Source organism: Berghia stephanieae, chromosome 7 (genome assembly GCF_034508935.2).
Source record: "Berghia stephanieae isolate SIO BIC M18660-M18661 chromosome 7, UCSD_Bste_1.3, whole genome shotgun sequence".
In the NCBI taxonomy this organism is placed as follows: Eukaryota; Metazoa; Mollusca; class Gastropoda; order Nudibranchia; family Aeolidiidae; genus Berghia; species Berghia stephanieae.
Genome location: NC_088366.1, coordinates 34,746,319 through 34,763,964, shown reverse-complemented (window position 1 = coordinate 34,763,964; position 17,646 = coordinate 34,746,319). Strand labels below are relative to the sequence as shown.

At 36.3% G+C, this 17,646-nt stretch overlaps 2 protein-coding genes across 4 annotated transcripts in view; one reads left to right on the top strand and one right to left on the bottom strand.

Annotated features, from left to right (window-relative positions):
- Positions 1-429: 429 nt before the first annotated feature.
- LOC144976534 (uncharacterized) lies at positions 430-1,734 on the bottom strand. Its single transcript, XM_078920828.1, has one exon. It carries the CDS (start codon positions 1,732-1,734, stop codon positions 430-432), a length of 1,305 nt encoding a protein of 434 aa, XP_078776954.1.
- A 2,818-nt stretch (positions 1,735-4,552) lies between these two features.
- LOC144977141 (phosphorylase b kinase regulatory subunit beta-like) overlaps positions 4,553-17,646 on the top strand; it is a 40,193-nt gene continuing 27,099 nt past the window's right edge. For 2 of the 3 annotated variants that reach the window (XM_078921993.1, XM_078921991.1), the window contains exons 1-10: positions 4,553-4,676; positions 5,924-6,079; positions 6,886-7,030; positions 9,536-9,635; positions 10,552-10,659; positions 11,298-11,357; positions 12,281-12,417; positions 14,565-14,724; positions 15,792-15,989; positions 16,602-16,659. In XM_078921993.1, the coding sequence (XP_078778119.1) occupies positions 5,968-6,079; positions 6,886-7,030; positions 9,536-9,635; positions 10,552-10,659; positions 11,298-11,357; positions 12,281-12,417; positions 14,565-14,724; positions 15,792-15,989; positions 16,602-16,659 (1,078 nt within the window). In that variant the 5' untranslated portion in view covers positions 4,553-4,676; positions 5,924-5,967. The remainder of the gene's footprint in view (positions 4,677-5,923; positions 6,080-6,885; positions 7,031-9,535; positions 9,636-10,551; positions 10,660-11,297; positions 11,358-12,280; positions 12,418-14,564; positions 14,725-15,791; positions 15,990-16,601; positions 16,660-17,646) is intronic. The other variant, XM_078921992.1, reaches the window with a different exon arrangement.

The following is a 17,646-nucleotide window of genomic DNA, read 5'->3' as shown; positions in this document are numbered from 1 at the left end:
ATGTGCGCATAGAGCTGCATCATCTGCAAATAGCATTTCCTTTATAAGGACTGTGCGGACCTCGGTCTTTGCTCTCAGCCGTGCCAGATTGAACAGCTTTCCATCACTTCTGGTGTGTAAGTGGACTCCTTCTGGGGATTCTTTGAATGCAAACTTCAGCAGTAAGGAGAAAAATATACCAAACAAAGTCGGTACAAGGACACAGCCCTGTTTCACGCCGCTGCGAATGGGGAAGGGTACAGAGGCTCCACCGTCGTAGCTGATTGTGCCCTTCATGTCGTTGTGGAAGGAGGCAATGATGCTAAGCTGCTGTGGAGGACAGCCAATCTTCTTTAGCAGCTGGAAAAGGCCCTTCCTGCTAACAAGGTCAAATGCCTTTGTCAGGTCAATAAATGCAATGTAGAGGGGCATCTGCTGTTCTCTGCATTTCTATTGAAGCAGACGTACTGAGAAGATCATGTCCACTGTCAACCTCTTGGCTCTGAAGCCACACTGCGACTCTGGGTAGATACGTTCGGCGAGGACATGCAGTCGAGCGAGGACAACGCGCGCAAAGACTTTACCCACAATGCTCAGAAGAGAGATTCCCCTATAGTTATTACAGTCACTACGGTCTCCCTTGTTTTTGTATAGGGTGATAATCTTGGCGTCGCATATATCCTGGGGTACCTTGCCTTCTCTCCAGCAAAGACACAGGAGTTTATGTAGTGGTTCCAAGAGGGCTGGCTTTCCACATTTGATGATTTCGGGTGGAATGCTATTTTTACCGGGTGCTGTGCCACAGGACAGAGCATCGATTGCTTTGCTGAGCTCCTCCATAATCGGTTCTGCGCCTAACTCTCCCAGCACCGGCAGTTCTTCAATTGCGTCTAACGCTTTTTGGGTGACAGAGTTTTCTCTGGCGTAGAGTTCCAAGTAGTGCTCTACCCATCTTCCCATCTGCTTGTCCTTGTCTGTGATGGCTTCCCCTGTCTTTGATTTAATAGGCGCAGTTTTCTTTGTAGATTTGCCTGTCGCCTGTTTGATGCCCTCATACATAGCCCTAATGTTGCCACTGTCCGACGCTTGCTGGATGTTGTCCGACAACTGAAGCCAGTAGTCGTTGGCGCAACGTCGTGCTGTTTGCTGTGCTTTGCTGCGTGCAGCTCGCAACGCCTGCAGGTTCCTGATGTTGATCCTGGGCTGGCCCTTTCTCTTTGAGTGATGAAGTTTTTTTGGTGTCAGTTTCACCCTTGTGGCAACCAAGGAGTGATCGGTGTCGCAATCAGCGCTTTGATAGGACCTGGTGTTGCAAACATTGTTTAGAGAATCACGCTTAGTGATGATCATGTCCGGCTGATGCCAGTGTTTTGACCTTGGATGTCTCCATGGCACTTTGTGACATGCCTTGTTCTGAAAGTAGGTGTTCGTCACGCATAGTTTGCGATAGCAGCAGAGTTCAAGAAGCCCCTGACCGTTCTCATTCATCTTTCCTATGCCGTGGTACCCCAAAACGGTTGGCCATGATTCTCTGTCGGCACCAACTCGCGCGTTGAAGTCGCCAAGAAGGTAGATGTGCTCCACTTCTGGGATCTTGTTGACAATGGCGTCTAATGACTCATAAAATTGGTCTTTTATCTCAACCGAAGCTTGCAGTGTTGGGGCATAGACGCAAACAAGGTTCACCGAGCTCTGCATGGATGACAGGCGCAGCTTTAAAATTCTCTCTGTGCCGCCTGTTGGCGGTCCGATCATGCAAAGCAGTGTATGGCGTACTGCAAATCCAACACCGTGCTCCCTCACTTCTTCTGTGCCTTTTCCTTGCCAGAAGAATGTATAGTGTTCCTCCTTCAGGGATCCCCTCTCTGGGAGTCGCGTTTCCTGCAAGGCTGCTATGTCGATGTTCAATCTGTTCAGTTCACGATCAATCACTGCTGTTGTTCAAGCATCGCCCATGGCCTGAAGGTCATCTGTCAGTCATGAGCACATGGTTCTTACATTCCAGCTTGCTAATCGAAGAGCTGGGGACTTCGTTTTCTTTTTCCTTTGCTTGCCTGGTACACAGTTTAACGATCCACTTGTCAAGCTTGCAAGCTCTAAGCTCCAGGCACCCTCTGAAGCAGGCAGATCGTGGCGGGTCAACACCTTTCTGGCTGGGGGCTGCGCAGCTTGGGGCGGGTGGTAGCTGACCAGTAGGATTACGATGATCCCTCCCACCGTCGAAGACAACCCGTGGCGTCCAACTCTACGCCAATCGATAATCGAGCAAGGACTTATCACTCGTAGACTGCTGTCTTCCGTATTGTTACTCTTCACCGGTGAAGGTGAGACTGGAGTGTCCTCTCCAGGGCGCGGCCTAGACAAAGTAATGTGGAGATCCTGGGCTGCTCAGTAACCAGAACCTCCCTCTCTTCCTCCCTGGTGTGGTCCAAAGAATCGCACAGCGATACGTTTGGCATCAGTTTGGATGCAGATTTCTGTAAGGTTTACTCCTTAGCCTTTCCTCCTCCCGAAGGTATCCATAAGGCAGCGGAGCCATACATCGATGGCTGGGGTAAGTATGAGTTATAGGGGCAGATTAAGGAAAGTAAGGACATACAGAAGACACCACACTACAGAAAGAGTGTGAGGTGGGTGGGTGAGGAGCAGAGCGTGTACCACTCACTGGTGGGTTCTGTCTCCTGCACCTTAAATGGAAGGGGTCCCACCTACTCCCTAATCCGGTTATACCGCCGGGGACTCGGTCGCGCCCATAACAAACTCAGTAGAAACAGGGAACACCACGGGAAGGTGCTGTTATGGACACAATAACGCACGAGAGGCCATATGCAATAATCTCTGCCAGATAGGACTACGCGGCGATCAATGCACCTGGAAATGAGAGGTGTTGGGTTCGAAATGCACATCAATATCCTTTCGGCAAGCGGGACGTCCGGCCCAGACCTTGCAGATCAAGAATAGCATAATATAAAAATGCATTTATAACTAAGTTAAATAATATGTCACATGGCAGTTATTGATAAATTACAAATTATATGACTTTGTAAAAGACAATATTAATGTCATAATTACTACTATAGAAATAAAACAGACTTTACATATTATAATAACTGGTAGAAGTAACGAGCAGAATGTGTACTAAAATTGAAACGCATACACAAACTCATACATAATACAAAACACACACACACACAAAGACAACTCTCTCTCTCTCTCTCTCTCTCTCTCTCTCTCTCTCTCTCTCTCTCTCTCTCTCAAAAATCATAAACAACAAACGATAAAGAATGCTTCCTTTATTTTGTACCTCCTCTTTGGGTCGTTTCAGTTAACTCGTGGTTCAAATGTATAAAAACAGTAATTTTGTTTAATTTTGGCCCAGTATGACTCTCCACACCTTCAAGAGAAGAAAACGAATGTCCCTTCTCATAGCATGTCCCTTCTTCATTATTAGCAGGAGGGTATCATGCTTTGTGCATTGTTGAGTGCATGGTGATTCACGATCAGTCTACTTATAGTAGATGTCACTGTTCACGAAACATCTGAAACACATCGAAATGAATCATTGCGCGAATAATCCGAAGAATCAAATTTAAGATGTTATCAGCTAAATTTCACCGAAGTTAAATCTTGCAGTAAGCATCCTTGGAGACATAGGCTACCAAATCCTTTGTGTTGCCTAAGGTCTATTTTTTTCTCCAAGAATTTTTGCGCCCCCCCCCCCCCCCCCCCCCATCAAGCTTTCTATTACATTTCAGCTTCAGCTCAAGAAATGTGTCATTGAAAATTCACCAAAAGAGAAAACAACAACGAAAAAAAAAAAGAGGAAAATAAAAAGCCCCCCAAAACGTAGAGGTGCTACTTAGCAGTATATTTAATCAACTGAAAGAAAATCATTTATTTTATCTATCACTTATGTATAGATAGTATGCGCTTGGCTTAGAAGTTCACAACATTGCCATCCGGAAGTATAACAGACCAACAAACAAAACTATGTGTTACCATTAATTTTTATAGATAGTATGCGCTTGGCTAAGAAGCTCATAACATTGCCATCCGAAGTATAACGGACCAACACACAAAACTGTGTGTATCCATGAACGTTTATAGTCAAGTTGATACAGTTCAGTGAGCATTACTCATAAACGCGGATGGCAAAAAACAATAACAAAGACCTGAGTGACGTCATCTTCGAACTATCTATAGTCTGGTAATACAGTTTAGTGAGAATCACTCACATACGCGGATGGCAAAATATAATAACAAAGGCTTGAGTGACGTCATCTTCGTTCTATTAAATAAATTTTATTTTAAGTTCGCTAAAATTAGAAATAGGCCTAAATGTTCCCCTTCTTTGATCAAATTGCGCACCCCCCTCCCTCCCTTCTATTGAAGTTTGTTCAAGTTGCGCCTCTCTCTCTCTCTCTCTCTCACTCTCTCTCTCTCTCTCTCTCTCTCTCTCTCTCTCTCTCTCTCTCTCTCTCTCCCCTCTTTCGTAGAGCGTCCACATTGGAAATTCATTCATAATAAATTGTTTGACAATGCCATAGCAAAAATATCTGGCCTTGTAAAAAATCTGAGAGCGACCAGCGACCTTGGCCTTGCCACTTGCTATTTATTTCTTGAAGTACAACCATCAACCACTGGAGTTCACAAAATGCCAAGTCCTCAGTTTATTAGCAATAAATGGTAGCTATGAGGTCTGTCCATATGAAAATGATCAATAAGCAACGTCATTTGAAACTATCCAAAATTTTTCATTCATTTGTGCACGCTTCTGTGTTTTTCTTCTCTAGCCTATAATCTATAACCATAAGAAAATGAAAAGTTATGCTCAAGGCACTCAAGGCTTCTCAGCTCCAACTCCAACTCCAAGGGCTTACGACGATAATCAAATTGTAATGGACTCATTGTTGTAATTGAAATACTCTCAATCCAGGGTAAAATATTGTGCCTTACAACAGTGTTAAATCAACTCATAATTCCAAATAAATACACGTATGATTATGATCTGTTTCTATTGTAGATGTTGGTATCTATCTAGACATATCAAGATACTTAGGTTTTATTTTTTCTTAGGATTTAGTAGTTAGTTTAGGGAATATTTGGGTTTTTTCCCTTAGAACGTGGAGCTTTCGGGAGGCCTCCCGAAGCTTTTCCTTAAGACCACAGGTATTTTAACTTTTGTTCTCCTTGAAGGTTTTTCTTCTTTATGTCTAGCTAACTGGACTTCAGATTGATAAATGATTTTGTCTTTCACGTCAAAAGAAGTGGGCTTAGACCACCTGTTGATAGATCCTTATTCAGTTACTATACCATTATTTTTAACTTTTGACATCTCTTTCATTCTGATAAGAATAATAATAATACTAGCTTGATCAAATAGTGTGATGTACAATTCGATTATGAATGTGTATTTCTGGGTGAGGTACTGACTTCCCATTGTGGGCAGGAGATCACTTGCTGTGTTTTCTATCCCCATCTGTTTTGAGTTGCTTTCTGTCTTTGTTTTGGAATGGGATTACTTGTTTTTGTTCTGGCCCTTGACTAAAACAGTCAAATGCATAGTATTAGTTTTGGTTTTGGGAGATGATATTTTTTCCCCTTGTAAATCATCTCCTTGTTATGTACTGTTATGTTTTTGTTTTGAACATTATATTTTGTCTATTCATCTTGGTGAGATTCAGTGCTTGTGTTTAGGACTTTTAGGTGATCTTAAACAAAGCATATTGATAGTGATAGTTTGATCTTTGATTCTTCATCTTTTTCCTATTCGAACCATTCCCTTTTCCCGGGTGCTTTAATTTTATTATAAATCTAGACTTTTTATTACTATCTAATGTTCTTACTTTTTACTAGTGTTGTAAAGACTTTTAAAGTGTCGCAAGACCGGTAAAACCCTTAAAAATTAAGTAACAACAATGAATGTGTATTTGATTATCTACAGATGAAATCCTAACGTTTGATATTCCTGTCTCAGTCTGTGACGCAATGGATAAGTTGCTTGCAGATAGCCGCCTCGGGGCTTTGCCTGGCATCCACACATTGAAAGATAAGGAGCCTCATGTTGTCAGTGTCAAATTGGATTCATATTATAAACAGCGTAGGTTTGGCTAAATAGAAAGATGATAAAAGTAATTGGCTACAAAAAACAACAATAACAATAATGATGATAAAATCAAACATCAGACTAACCCACTATATCACTTCATAGACTGCCAGTTTGATATGACTTTCAACAAGAGAGCAGTAAGAGCAATATGACGAAGTCGCTTTCATGTTACTTCTTTCATGTAGTGAAAACAGTTCTGTCTTTAGTTAAAACTATAGCTAGAGAAATTACTGAAACCATGTGATTGCTTAAGGGTTGAATTGAGATAGTGGTAATTAATGACTCAATGATGGTCCATCCTTTTTATGTACATTGCTAGTTTTTAAAACTTATGTTCGTTTTTGTTCAATGCTCACCTACTCAACACTTTCATCAATTCCTCACAAAAATTAAATCTGAAACATTTCCTCATCAAAATTGAAACACAGAAAAACAGAGTTCATCAACAATTCTTTTTCACTACTAAAGATTTATTAATATGATTTATTTGTGATAAGTGATTGATAATTTATATATATATATATATATATATATATATATATATATATATATATATATATATATATATATATATATATATATATATATATATATATATATATATATAAAAATAATATTTCATGTATTTCAAGTCTTTTTATACAAATATTACAATTTTTGAAACAGTATTTTCCATCATAGACAAATTATATAGACTTGAAATATTTTGTAATGCGTTGTCTTGGGAACCAGTTGTTAAAAAAACAAACAAAACAGCATATTCTCATAACTGTAACTAGCAACTTTTTTCACACCAGTGAAGCGTCAAATCCTGCAATACCAGAGTCCCACAATTGGTCTTTTCCCTTCCATTGGATCTCCCAGTAACACCAACAACATTGCCCATGTAAGAGACACAGTGTATTGTGCTGCAGCCACCTGGGCCTTGCATCAGGCTTACAAGTATGTTCACAGGAAACATGGGAGGGAATTATAAGATAAATTGATATATAATGCTTATTTAGAAAATGTCCAGCTTTATTAGAATTTAAAATATAAAATGATTGTTTTGCAAGTATATTTGAATTTATGAAACAAATAATAGTTTTTAAAAAAACTTCTCTCTCTGGTCGATTAATGGATGACTCTATCAGTTAGATCCATATCATATCATTTTATTCCCTCCTTTTTCCCACCGTTTTCTTTCATTCACACTCACATTTTAGAACATATTTTTCATTCTTTCTTAGCCACCCCTATTCAATGAGTCACTTTTATTTCGTGTTTTAAATATTATTTTTACCTCATTAGTCCGTGAATAGTTCACTGCTGTTTATTTCTTCATAAAATCGGATCACTTAGTTATACTGCTGGAACCCAGCAAGTGACTGACAACAGCAGCTGCATGCTGTAAAATTGGCTACCTGGACGGGGATTCCCCTCTTTGAGGGTTAAGACGCAAAGTATTGCATTTTCGTGATGTAATATAACACCATATCTAGATGACCACTTACATTACAATAATATTAACTTATGGAACAGACAGTACTACTTTCACTTGTTATATTGGTTCTTTTTTCGTTTTATTGTGATTATTCTTATAGGTTTTATCAGCAATTTAAAATCCCTACTATTTTTAAATATTTTTGTTGTTGTGCGGACAATAAAAAATTCAAATCTTTAAAATCAGACGTTGGATTCCGAAACTAATTAATGCTTTGTCCAGTCATAATATTTTTACACAAAGTAAAACATTCATTTTCTGATTCAACACATTTTAACTACGTTCTTAATGGTCATAAATGTAATGGGCTGGACATAAGGTATGTTCTCTTCATTTGTATTTTGTATTGTATTTAAAAGATAGGGAGATAAGTGGATTAAACAATTTAACACACCCCTAAAGAACATATAAAGCAATATATTGTGTGTGTAGATTTTACTTCACTATTCCAAATAGAGACAAAACCATCGTCATTACGCCAAACAACAACACCATCACAGTGGCGTAGTAGATAATACAAGCAATTAATATGGCAGAAAAGGGCATTCCTCTCTCTCTCTCTCTCTCTCTCTCTCTCTCTCTCTCTCTCTCTCTCTCTCTCTCTCTCTCTCTCTCTCTCTCTCTCTCTCTCTCTCTCTCTCTCTCTCTCTCTCTCTCACACACACACACATGCATGCATATACACCTACATCCTGCATATACACACACACAAACGTAAAAGACAGGCTAAGAGAAATGCATCACATTCACACTACACCTAATTCATATCACTGACAACAACGATATAACATCAACAGTTAGTACAGATAGTATTCCACAAAGGCAAGTTTGACTGGGGAAAATAAAAAGAGGGGGAGTGGTTGGGGGGGGGGGGGGGGGGGGGGGGGGAGTACTCAAACATAGCCAAGATAGAGAAAATAATAGTGGCACCTCCTAGGAATTAACAGAATTCAGACATTATTCTCAATATTCACAATGTACAAGTAGTGCAGCTGGTGAATAAAACCTTCCCACACCAATCAACAGAGACATGACTGAAACAAACCCATTCATTTCATATTTCTTAAATCAGTAACAGATGTCTTTCAAGAACTATTATTGTAGGGCTACTTGCAAAGAGAGAGAGTGTTTATGTATATATATATATATATATATATATAATATATATATATATATATATATATATATATATATATATATATATATATATATATGCACGTTCCTGTACTACAATAAGTATGACTTCTTCACTCCTTTACCATATTCGTGGGAACTTTTAATGATAAAACTGTAGAATCAGTGTAGTAAAGTGTTCCATGGTCAGTAGGGAGTCCAGGAAATGATTATGACATTGTTTACATTGTGTAACTGGTCCAAATTCATCACCCACGATAGCCTAGACATCTCATAGACTGCTAGATATTCCCAGTGAAATTTGATACCCCACCCCTACACTTGTTACATATTTGTTGAACTGATTTAACATGAGTGCAACAGAAAGTAGACAGTTTGTACTATGTACTAGTGTGAATAATAATAAACTGCAACGTCTGATTGTTGTTGTAGGGATTCCAGAAACATTTGATTTAAATGATAAATGTAGTGAAAATGTGAGTCTACTTTGCTGTCTTCCTGAGAAAGAAATATACTGATGATATCTATGATATTTAGTCCACTGTGTGAGGGGGATTTCAATCTATAACATGAGTGATATAGATTTACATTTGAGATAATTGTGGCTTGGCTATGCCATTATTTATCAGACCAATTAGACTACTCGCTTCACTGACTGCAGGCACGTGCCATACCAGAGCGCAGGTAAAGAGAAGGAGAGTAGTGACCTCTTGACCTAGCATCTCAACTAAGTGATCCGCTGGTAAACCACTGTGAGTTTATCATCTCAATACTTATAATATATTATAAAATTTCTGAGAATATGTTGACTATATTTTTCTTAATTACAGAAAGATTGACCATGATCATGGAAGAGCCCATGAACTGGGTCAAGCTGCTGTTAAAAGTATGCGTGGCATTCTTCTCTGCTGGATCAGGCAGGCAGAAAAGGTATGGAGGTGTTGTTTTGTTAAGAATTTTCTTTAGGTTTCCCAATACTTTTTTCATACTTCTTTGATATTTTATTTAATTTATTTATTAATTAATTTTTTTGTGTGAACCATTTCCATCAGAACAATGCCACAAACTGCGTATACAAACTTCCTTCTTGATGCAAAGTTATAACGACTGTTTATTTCATGCTATAGAAACTGGTATAAACTCCTTTTGCATGGACTTGATTAGCATTTGTGACCTTTATGAGTTGTCTTGCCTAACAGTTGGTCGGGGATGTCTTTTTGAAAGGCATTTCTCCTTGTCCTTTCGAAAACGAGCGTAAAAATGCGGAGGACCCGCCTATTTTTTTTTTTTTTACATCAATGTCTTTGTCCAAAAATGTATAAGCACCTAATGGGCTGCTTATGTCTTCTAATATATTACATGTCTGTTGTCCACCATAGAAGAGTAAATTACGAACTCTATGAGGTTTTTGAACAAATGTTAAATACTATTTAAATGATATCTATTGTTACACTATTTCAAACAACCCAAAATTATTTGCTAATCTTCGCTACTGAATGCAACTTTGTTGTGATTATTTTCCCCATAAGAAAGAGAATCAACACACCATTAGTGTAAACATTTTAAAGTTTGAGTCATATTTTATTGCAAGCGATGAAAAGATCAAATGAATTCAGTTTTGTGAGAAAACTGTTTGGTCTATCACTATCGGTACTCAAAATTGATAATGTCACTTAAAATATAAGCCTGCATGCAAAAAATCATGGCGCCACATTTTGCAACTTTGGAGGAATTTGTGACATGTACTTGGAACAGACTATTTCTATTACTGCTACTATTACAACAACCACCACAACATTTCTACTGCTGCTACCACTATTAAAACATATATATCTATTTTGTTCAGGTTGAAAAATTTAAAAGCAATCAGAACCCATCTCATGCTTTGCATTCGACCTTTGACCTTTTGACTGGTGATCCTACATATAGAGATGATGAGTACGAACATTTACAGGTAAAGTTGATTTAACTTTTTGGTTTCACCGATAACCCTAATAAAAGGTCAATTTTGCATGCAATTTCAATTAAAGGCATAGTGACAAGATCCTTTACTCTTAATGGATTTCTTTATGAAAAAATCTCATTTTCTAAAATACCATAGTGAAAGTAATCTGAAGCATGCATGAGCTGAGAAAAGTTTAAGGGATAATGGGGATAAGGTATTAAGTTATGATGAAATATCCTCCGTAATGTGTAGAGTTGATTGATGTTAAGGAGGAGGAGTAAGAGGGTGAGAGGGTTCGGGGGTCTCTCACCAGTAGTTAAACCAATACTCTACCAAAGTTGTTCAGTTTGAGAAGGATTGCAGTGAGGCACGTTTCAAATGATTGCTCTTTCATAGGGCAAAATAACAACTCTGTACAAAAGATTGAATGGCTCTGTTAGAAATACTTATAGACCAATATCTGCTGACGCCAAATAAAGGATAAACTGGGCAGTTTATTTTAAATATCCCTCTATCAAATGTTGACAATAATCTAACTCCTATTTTTTGCCAAATACGTTCCATCTAGTGCATGATATTTTTGAATTATTAATGCGTAAAATTAACATGTCATAACTTTGTGCTATTCTTTTTATCTGTTGTTTCAGATCGATGCTGTGGCCCTATTTCTATTATACTTGGTACAGATGATCTCTTCTGGTCTACAGGTAATAATGAGCATTGATTTTTTTATTTTTTAAATTATTCTTATCATTATTCTTCTTATTATTATAATAATATTATTATTATTAGTAGTAGTATCATTATTTTATTATTTCTATTATTATTGTTTATTTTAAAATTTAATACAATTTTTGTGTGCGTGGGCAAATATCTGAATTAACTACCTTTGTGTTTTTTGTTGTTGTGTTGATAAAGGGGAAACTTGAATGATCTACAATATTAAACTGTTCTCTGTGTTACTGTTAATGAATTGAAGCCGAAATATTTTTCTCATCATTGTTTATACATGAATATCAGAATTAGAAAGTCTTTTGTAATATTTTGCCTGGGTGGGGATCCTGACCTCCCATAGCGGGCAGGGAGGTACTTGCTGTGTCTTCTATCCCCTTATATCTGTTTTCCAACATGCTTTCTGTCTTTGTCTCGGAATGAGATTACTTGGTTTTGTCCTGGCACTGGCCGGAATCCTAGCTGGGAGGGAAACAGTCAAATGCATAGTTATTGTTGTGGGAGATGATATTTTTTTCCTTGTAAATCATCTCTCTGTTATGTATTATTATTTTTATTTTAATGTATAATGTAGGCATTTGAGTGTGTTCCTCTTTGTTGGATTTTGTGCTTGTGTCTGGATGAGACTTATAGGTCGTCTCAAACTGAGTACTTTGATAGTGTGCTCTTGGAATCTACATCTGATCCCTATTTGTTCTCAGTTCCCCTTTGTCTTCTTTTTCTTGGGTGCTTTAATTGTAATTCTAGAACTTTTTACTATCCATTTTCTTCCTTTTTACTGGCGCTGATATGACCTAAATGTGTTGCAAGCGCCGTAAAACCCTTAAAAACAAAAACAAAAACATGTAATATTTTGCATCATTTGCATTATTTTCTTTATCAAAAATTCTAAAACTAGATTATTTACTCAACGGATGAAGTGAGCTTTGTCCAGAACTTGGTGTTCTATGTAGAGAGAGCCTACCGGACACCGGATTACGGGATGTGGGAGCGAGGCAGCAAGTACAATAATGGCAGCACTGAAATCCATGCCAGGTGACTACCATTTAATCACTCATTTAGTGTCAGCAATACAATCAGTTCTTTTAAAAATAAACTTGATAATGATAATCATCCATACTTTTCAAACTAATTTTCAAACTGCAGAGGACAAAGTGATAACAGTGTTGTTATTTACTCAGAAATTTACAAATTTTCAAATTGAACTATACTTCATCAATTATGAATCATTTCAAAGAAATAAATTGTATAGATAAAGATGGAAATAGTACATTCATACAGTTTTCCCCACTTGAAATTATGATTCATTGAAAACAAAAAAATAAACACGTCACTTGTTTTGTGTCTTCAACATTTATGAGTCGTCTTTCTTTGACTCTCATTAAAACCTTTATTGAACAATATTAACATGTCACTGTTGGCATAATCTCAAGTTGACTGGTATTGCAAGCGATAAGAAAGTTGATTTTCAATTCCATTCCTACCTTCCCCCCTTTAAACAAAATAATTTCAAAATTGGTATTTACCTTAGGGCAAAATAATAAGACAGATAAGTAGACGCTAATATGGCCTTTAAGTGTTACAAGTGCTGTTTTACTATTTTAACCCTCTCGTATTCAGATTCTTTTTGGGGGAGTAGATAATGAGTTCCCTATATGGCCATGTCAATCATGTAGACATCCTTTGATGATATAAGCCTACCCTTTGATATCTGCAGTCGCCTTTTCGTTTTCTACGGTCACTCATGACTAAACTCCACCCAGAAATGATTTCATAGGTCCGTCCATCACCACATTTCAGACTTTTGTTCTTGTGAGCTCTTAAGTTTTTTGATTGAAGAACGAATGGCTATTGAGCATCGATTGGTCTATCTGACAGCTCACGTGTCAACAGCCGTCAACAATACATTGAGTCATCGCTGAAACAGTGGAAGACGCTCATCGCATAGTTGCGTCACAATCACCACGTTGTTGAATAAATTATCCAGGAATGGTTGATAGGTAAAAAAGCCAAATTATGTTCTTGTTACATTTGAAACAAACAAAGTATATCACTGATCTCGTCTCATTGAGATATAAACAATGATATAAAAATCAAGAAAATCGGCCGATAAATAAAAAAGTTGCTAAAAAAAGCTAAAATAAACAAAAGCAATTTTTAAAATCAAATTTATTCGCAAAACAGTTGGTTTTCAACCGATTTTTCTGAAATAAGGACCAATGTTCTTCTTTTTGCAAGCAGATTTCAACAATGTGACTTTCAAATTCCTCAGAATTATATTTTTTACTTTTAGATCTTAGCTTTTAGGCCTACTCAAAAAGGTGCTATATTCCTTGCATAACAATAGCGTAATACATGGACGGCGAGAAGTGTCGTTTCGGCCATCTGGATAGATAGCCTGTGACTCACAATTCTACACGAATGACGGTGGCGGTTGATCAAAGAGGTGTAACAAATTTATTTACCAAGTACTTTTCTTCGTGCTAAAATTACAAAGTAATAATTTCGCATCAGAAAAAATAACTCTGAAGTTCCTATCTCTTTATTACAATAAATTGATACCACGAATGACAAAATCACCCCACAAATAAGGGAGTTATAAATTATTCATAATATTTTTTTAAATTTACAAAAATTGTTATCAAAGTCATTTTTCATCACCAAAGACGTAATTTCCCCCCGATTTTTACCAATAAAGTGCAATGTCAATGATTTTCACCCGCAAATAAAATAGGATTTAAATCGCAATTTCTACAACATTTTATTTTCTGTCGGCAAATCTATAAAAATCAAAACTGAAAACATCCTGCGACAGTGACAGATCCTGTCATTTCCTTCACAACGATTGGATTTTACTTACTGAGCCAGTTTTGGCTACCCCGTCCATGAATATTATGCCGTTGTCGGTTTTTGTCGGGTTGAATCTTAAAGAGTTAAAACAAAACAAATAAACAAATGACTGATATTTTATATAAGTTTTACAACATAAAACCATGGTAGGAGATGAAAGTTCTTAATTTCATTTTAAATGTCAGAGATATTGATTTGTGATCATGGATGCAAATTATTCAAGATTTTACGACTTTACAACAAGAGAAAATTTTTCTTATGCTTTCTTAGTAGGATTTATCTGATTAAGACTGGGCAATATCTTTTTTTTTTACCTCTATATTCACATTTAGTTCTCTTGGGATGGCCAAGGCAGCATTGGAAGCTGTCAATGGATGCAATCTCTTTGGGGAGAATGGAGCTGCTTGGTCTGTTGTATTTGTGGATATTGATGCCCACAACAGGAACAGAACCATCTTCGAGACAATCCTACCCCGGGAATCCAACTCTAAAGTGAGTTGTTCGATGTTTGAGTAGCAGATTCAAACACTGCTTTGCTGTACTTGCTTCTTTAATCAATATCTACTTAAGCTTATGGCCTTTGCTCTTTTACTTGGGTAGTACAGAAGCAGGGTTGCCAGTTCTCTGGTCTAAGTCATATTTCCGGTTTTTCGATATAGGTTAGTCGAAAATATCCTCATAAAAAATTCTAGGCACTGATCCAAAAAAAATATTGTCTATTAATTGATCAATTCTTTCTAGAAAAATGTACCTAAAAATTACCCTGTCATCTGTTTTGTATCTGGAAGCAGATTTGCAATTCCTGAAATCTCCTTAGTTCAGTGAGCAGTAGTCAAATTAAGTGCAATGCACATGTCAATTAAACTTTGCGCTTTCTCTTTTCCAATTGAGCAACATGTTGACATTTGAATTTCAAGTTTCAGTCCTTCTAACAGCTGGCATCCATTTACAGAAGTGACTCTATTTTAAGAAATTATAATCTGCGACTCCTGAATTAAGTATGTCATATCTTTTCTTTTTGCAAATACTATTAGATTTTTAAAAAACATATGGGATGAATGAAATGCTTTTTTATATTCATATTTATTTGCCCTGGAAATGGAATATTCTTTGTTTTTGTGTTCAATTTTGTGGTCTTGTGTACAACATTTGGCTTCTGACCCATAGGTCCATAGTGCAAGTCCTGCTGTGGTAGTGCAAAGTTAGTCCTTGGAAAAGCTCGTTACTCTTTACTCACATTCTCTGGCCATACCCATGTAAAATGAGCACCTGTGGTCAGTAACAATGTTGTCTTTGTCAAAATAACCAAAACCTTTATCCATATGTTTAGCATTGTTGTTGGCTTGGGGCCTCTTGTAAAGTGCTTTGAGGGCATATAGTTGATATTGCTCTTTATAAAATCTCAGGTTTAAGAAATAATACTAGGAATCATACAACCTAATAAATACAGGAGATGGATTAATAGCAATCTTAAAACAACAAGACAGCGCTTCTTCTCTAGTTGATTCTGATTATTATCATTATCATTTTCATCTCCTTTTTTCAATGTAAACTTACAGAACACTGATGCATCCCTGTTAGCTGCTGTGTGCTGGCCTGCATTTGGTATTCATGAGACACCAATTCGCAACCGCACTGTGGAAAAAGTCATCCGTAAACTCAAAGGCAATCATGGAATAAAAAGGTTTTTGCGAGATGGTTACAAAACAACAATGGAAGACAAAAACAGGAAGTACTATAAGTCAGCTGAAATTAAGGTTAGTCTTTTTTTATTTTTTAAATGTAAAACATAAATAATTTGAATGTATATTTTACTTCATCTTGTTAGAAGAAACTGCTGGATCATATTGAGGAATTGATAACATGGGTAAATGAATTTGCCATTTACGAGTATACAGTTTTAATCAGCTAAACAGATTTTTAGTGGGGCCAGAAATAAAATAATGATTTTTTAACCCACTCTAATTTCAGATTATAACAACTAACTTGAAGAGGAAATTGCTGAAAATGTTTTATGTATACTAGAAATTCTTTCTAAATTGAACACCTACATCAATTTTGAAGCAATATAAAGTGATATTTTATATGCATTATTCAAAACAAGGTTGGAAATATTTAGTTTTGGGTTGATTTAGATTTTATTTGTGACCGTAATTTCTTCAGAGGTTCAACTTTTTGAAAGTTTTCATCCAAACTCATTCTTATCCGCTATTGTTCGCTATACAAAAAACAATTCTTAGCTTGATTGGATGCTCGCTCACTATATACTGCATCTCCAATTATATATATGCCATGCCATTGCCTTTTGTTTGGTTAAGAGAGGAGATTTTTAATGCTTAAAAAGTTTATCTCTTCTGTTATATTTTCAGAATTTTGATAATATTGAGTCAGAGTGGCCAATGTTTTATGTTTACCTCTTGATCGACAGTGAGTACAACTATTTTGTGCACTTTTACTATTTCATGCATGGTGTATTGATATCATCTTTGATCTCAAATCGTCGTCATCACCATCGTCATCATCATCATCATCATCATCATCATCATCATCATCATCATCATCAGCATCGTTTCATAGATGTCTTTTCACCGCCCCCTTTCCATTGTTTTTGTCCTCTTCTCACTTTTTGCCATTATGGACTCATGGCTCTCATTACAGTCCAATTTATACAGTTCAAGTTGCACCATTTTTGTGATTAGCACTCTTACAATATATGTCTCTGCATATAGTCAGGTATTAATTCATACTTGAGTCAAGTGAATTAGACCCGCAAACTTAGAGCTAAGTAAAATTCATCTAGAAACTTTAGACAACTATAATTTTAAAATATAAATATAGTTAGAATCTTTGTTCTGTGCTCACTTGTAATGTACATTACAAATAAGTAGGGTTGGTAAAAAAAAAGATATTATTGCTAATTAGGGGAAACAAAAGTAATACAGCCCCGTAGGTTAAGAATTAAAATGCACATATATATTAAACAGTTGCATTGCATCAGCTACTTAGTTAATTTTTTATTATTTTCACAATGTTTTTTTATTTGTTTGCTTTGTTTTTTTTATTTATAAAAATTTGTTGTTGTTTTTTTTTTGTTTTGTTAAAAAAAAATAATTTTAACTATATTATGTTAAGGGTGATTTGTAAGAGGGTTGAGAAAACAATTTAAAGCAGATTGAGCGTTATTTGGTTTTGAAAATGCACTATACAAGTGTCATCTATTATTATAAGTTGAATTATTATTATTAGTAGTATTATTAATTATTAGTATTATTATTATTATTATTATTATTATTATTATTATTATTATTATTAAAAGGAGGGAAGATGAATTCATCTTCTGGTGCTTAATGTGGAGTCTTGCTTTAATTTGAAGGTGTGAAGCTCAGCAAAAAAATTATTTGAGCTAAGCTAGAA

Bases quoted from the DNA above. Each gene is read 5' to 3' on its own strand.
- LOC144976534 (XM_078920828.1), bottom strand. From the start codon at position 1,734: ATGATCGGACCGCCAACAGGCGGCACAGAGAGAATTTTAAAGCTGCGC.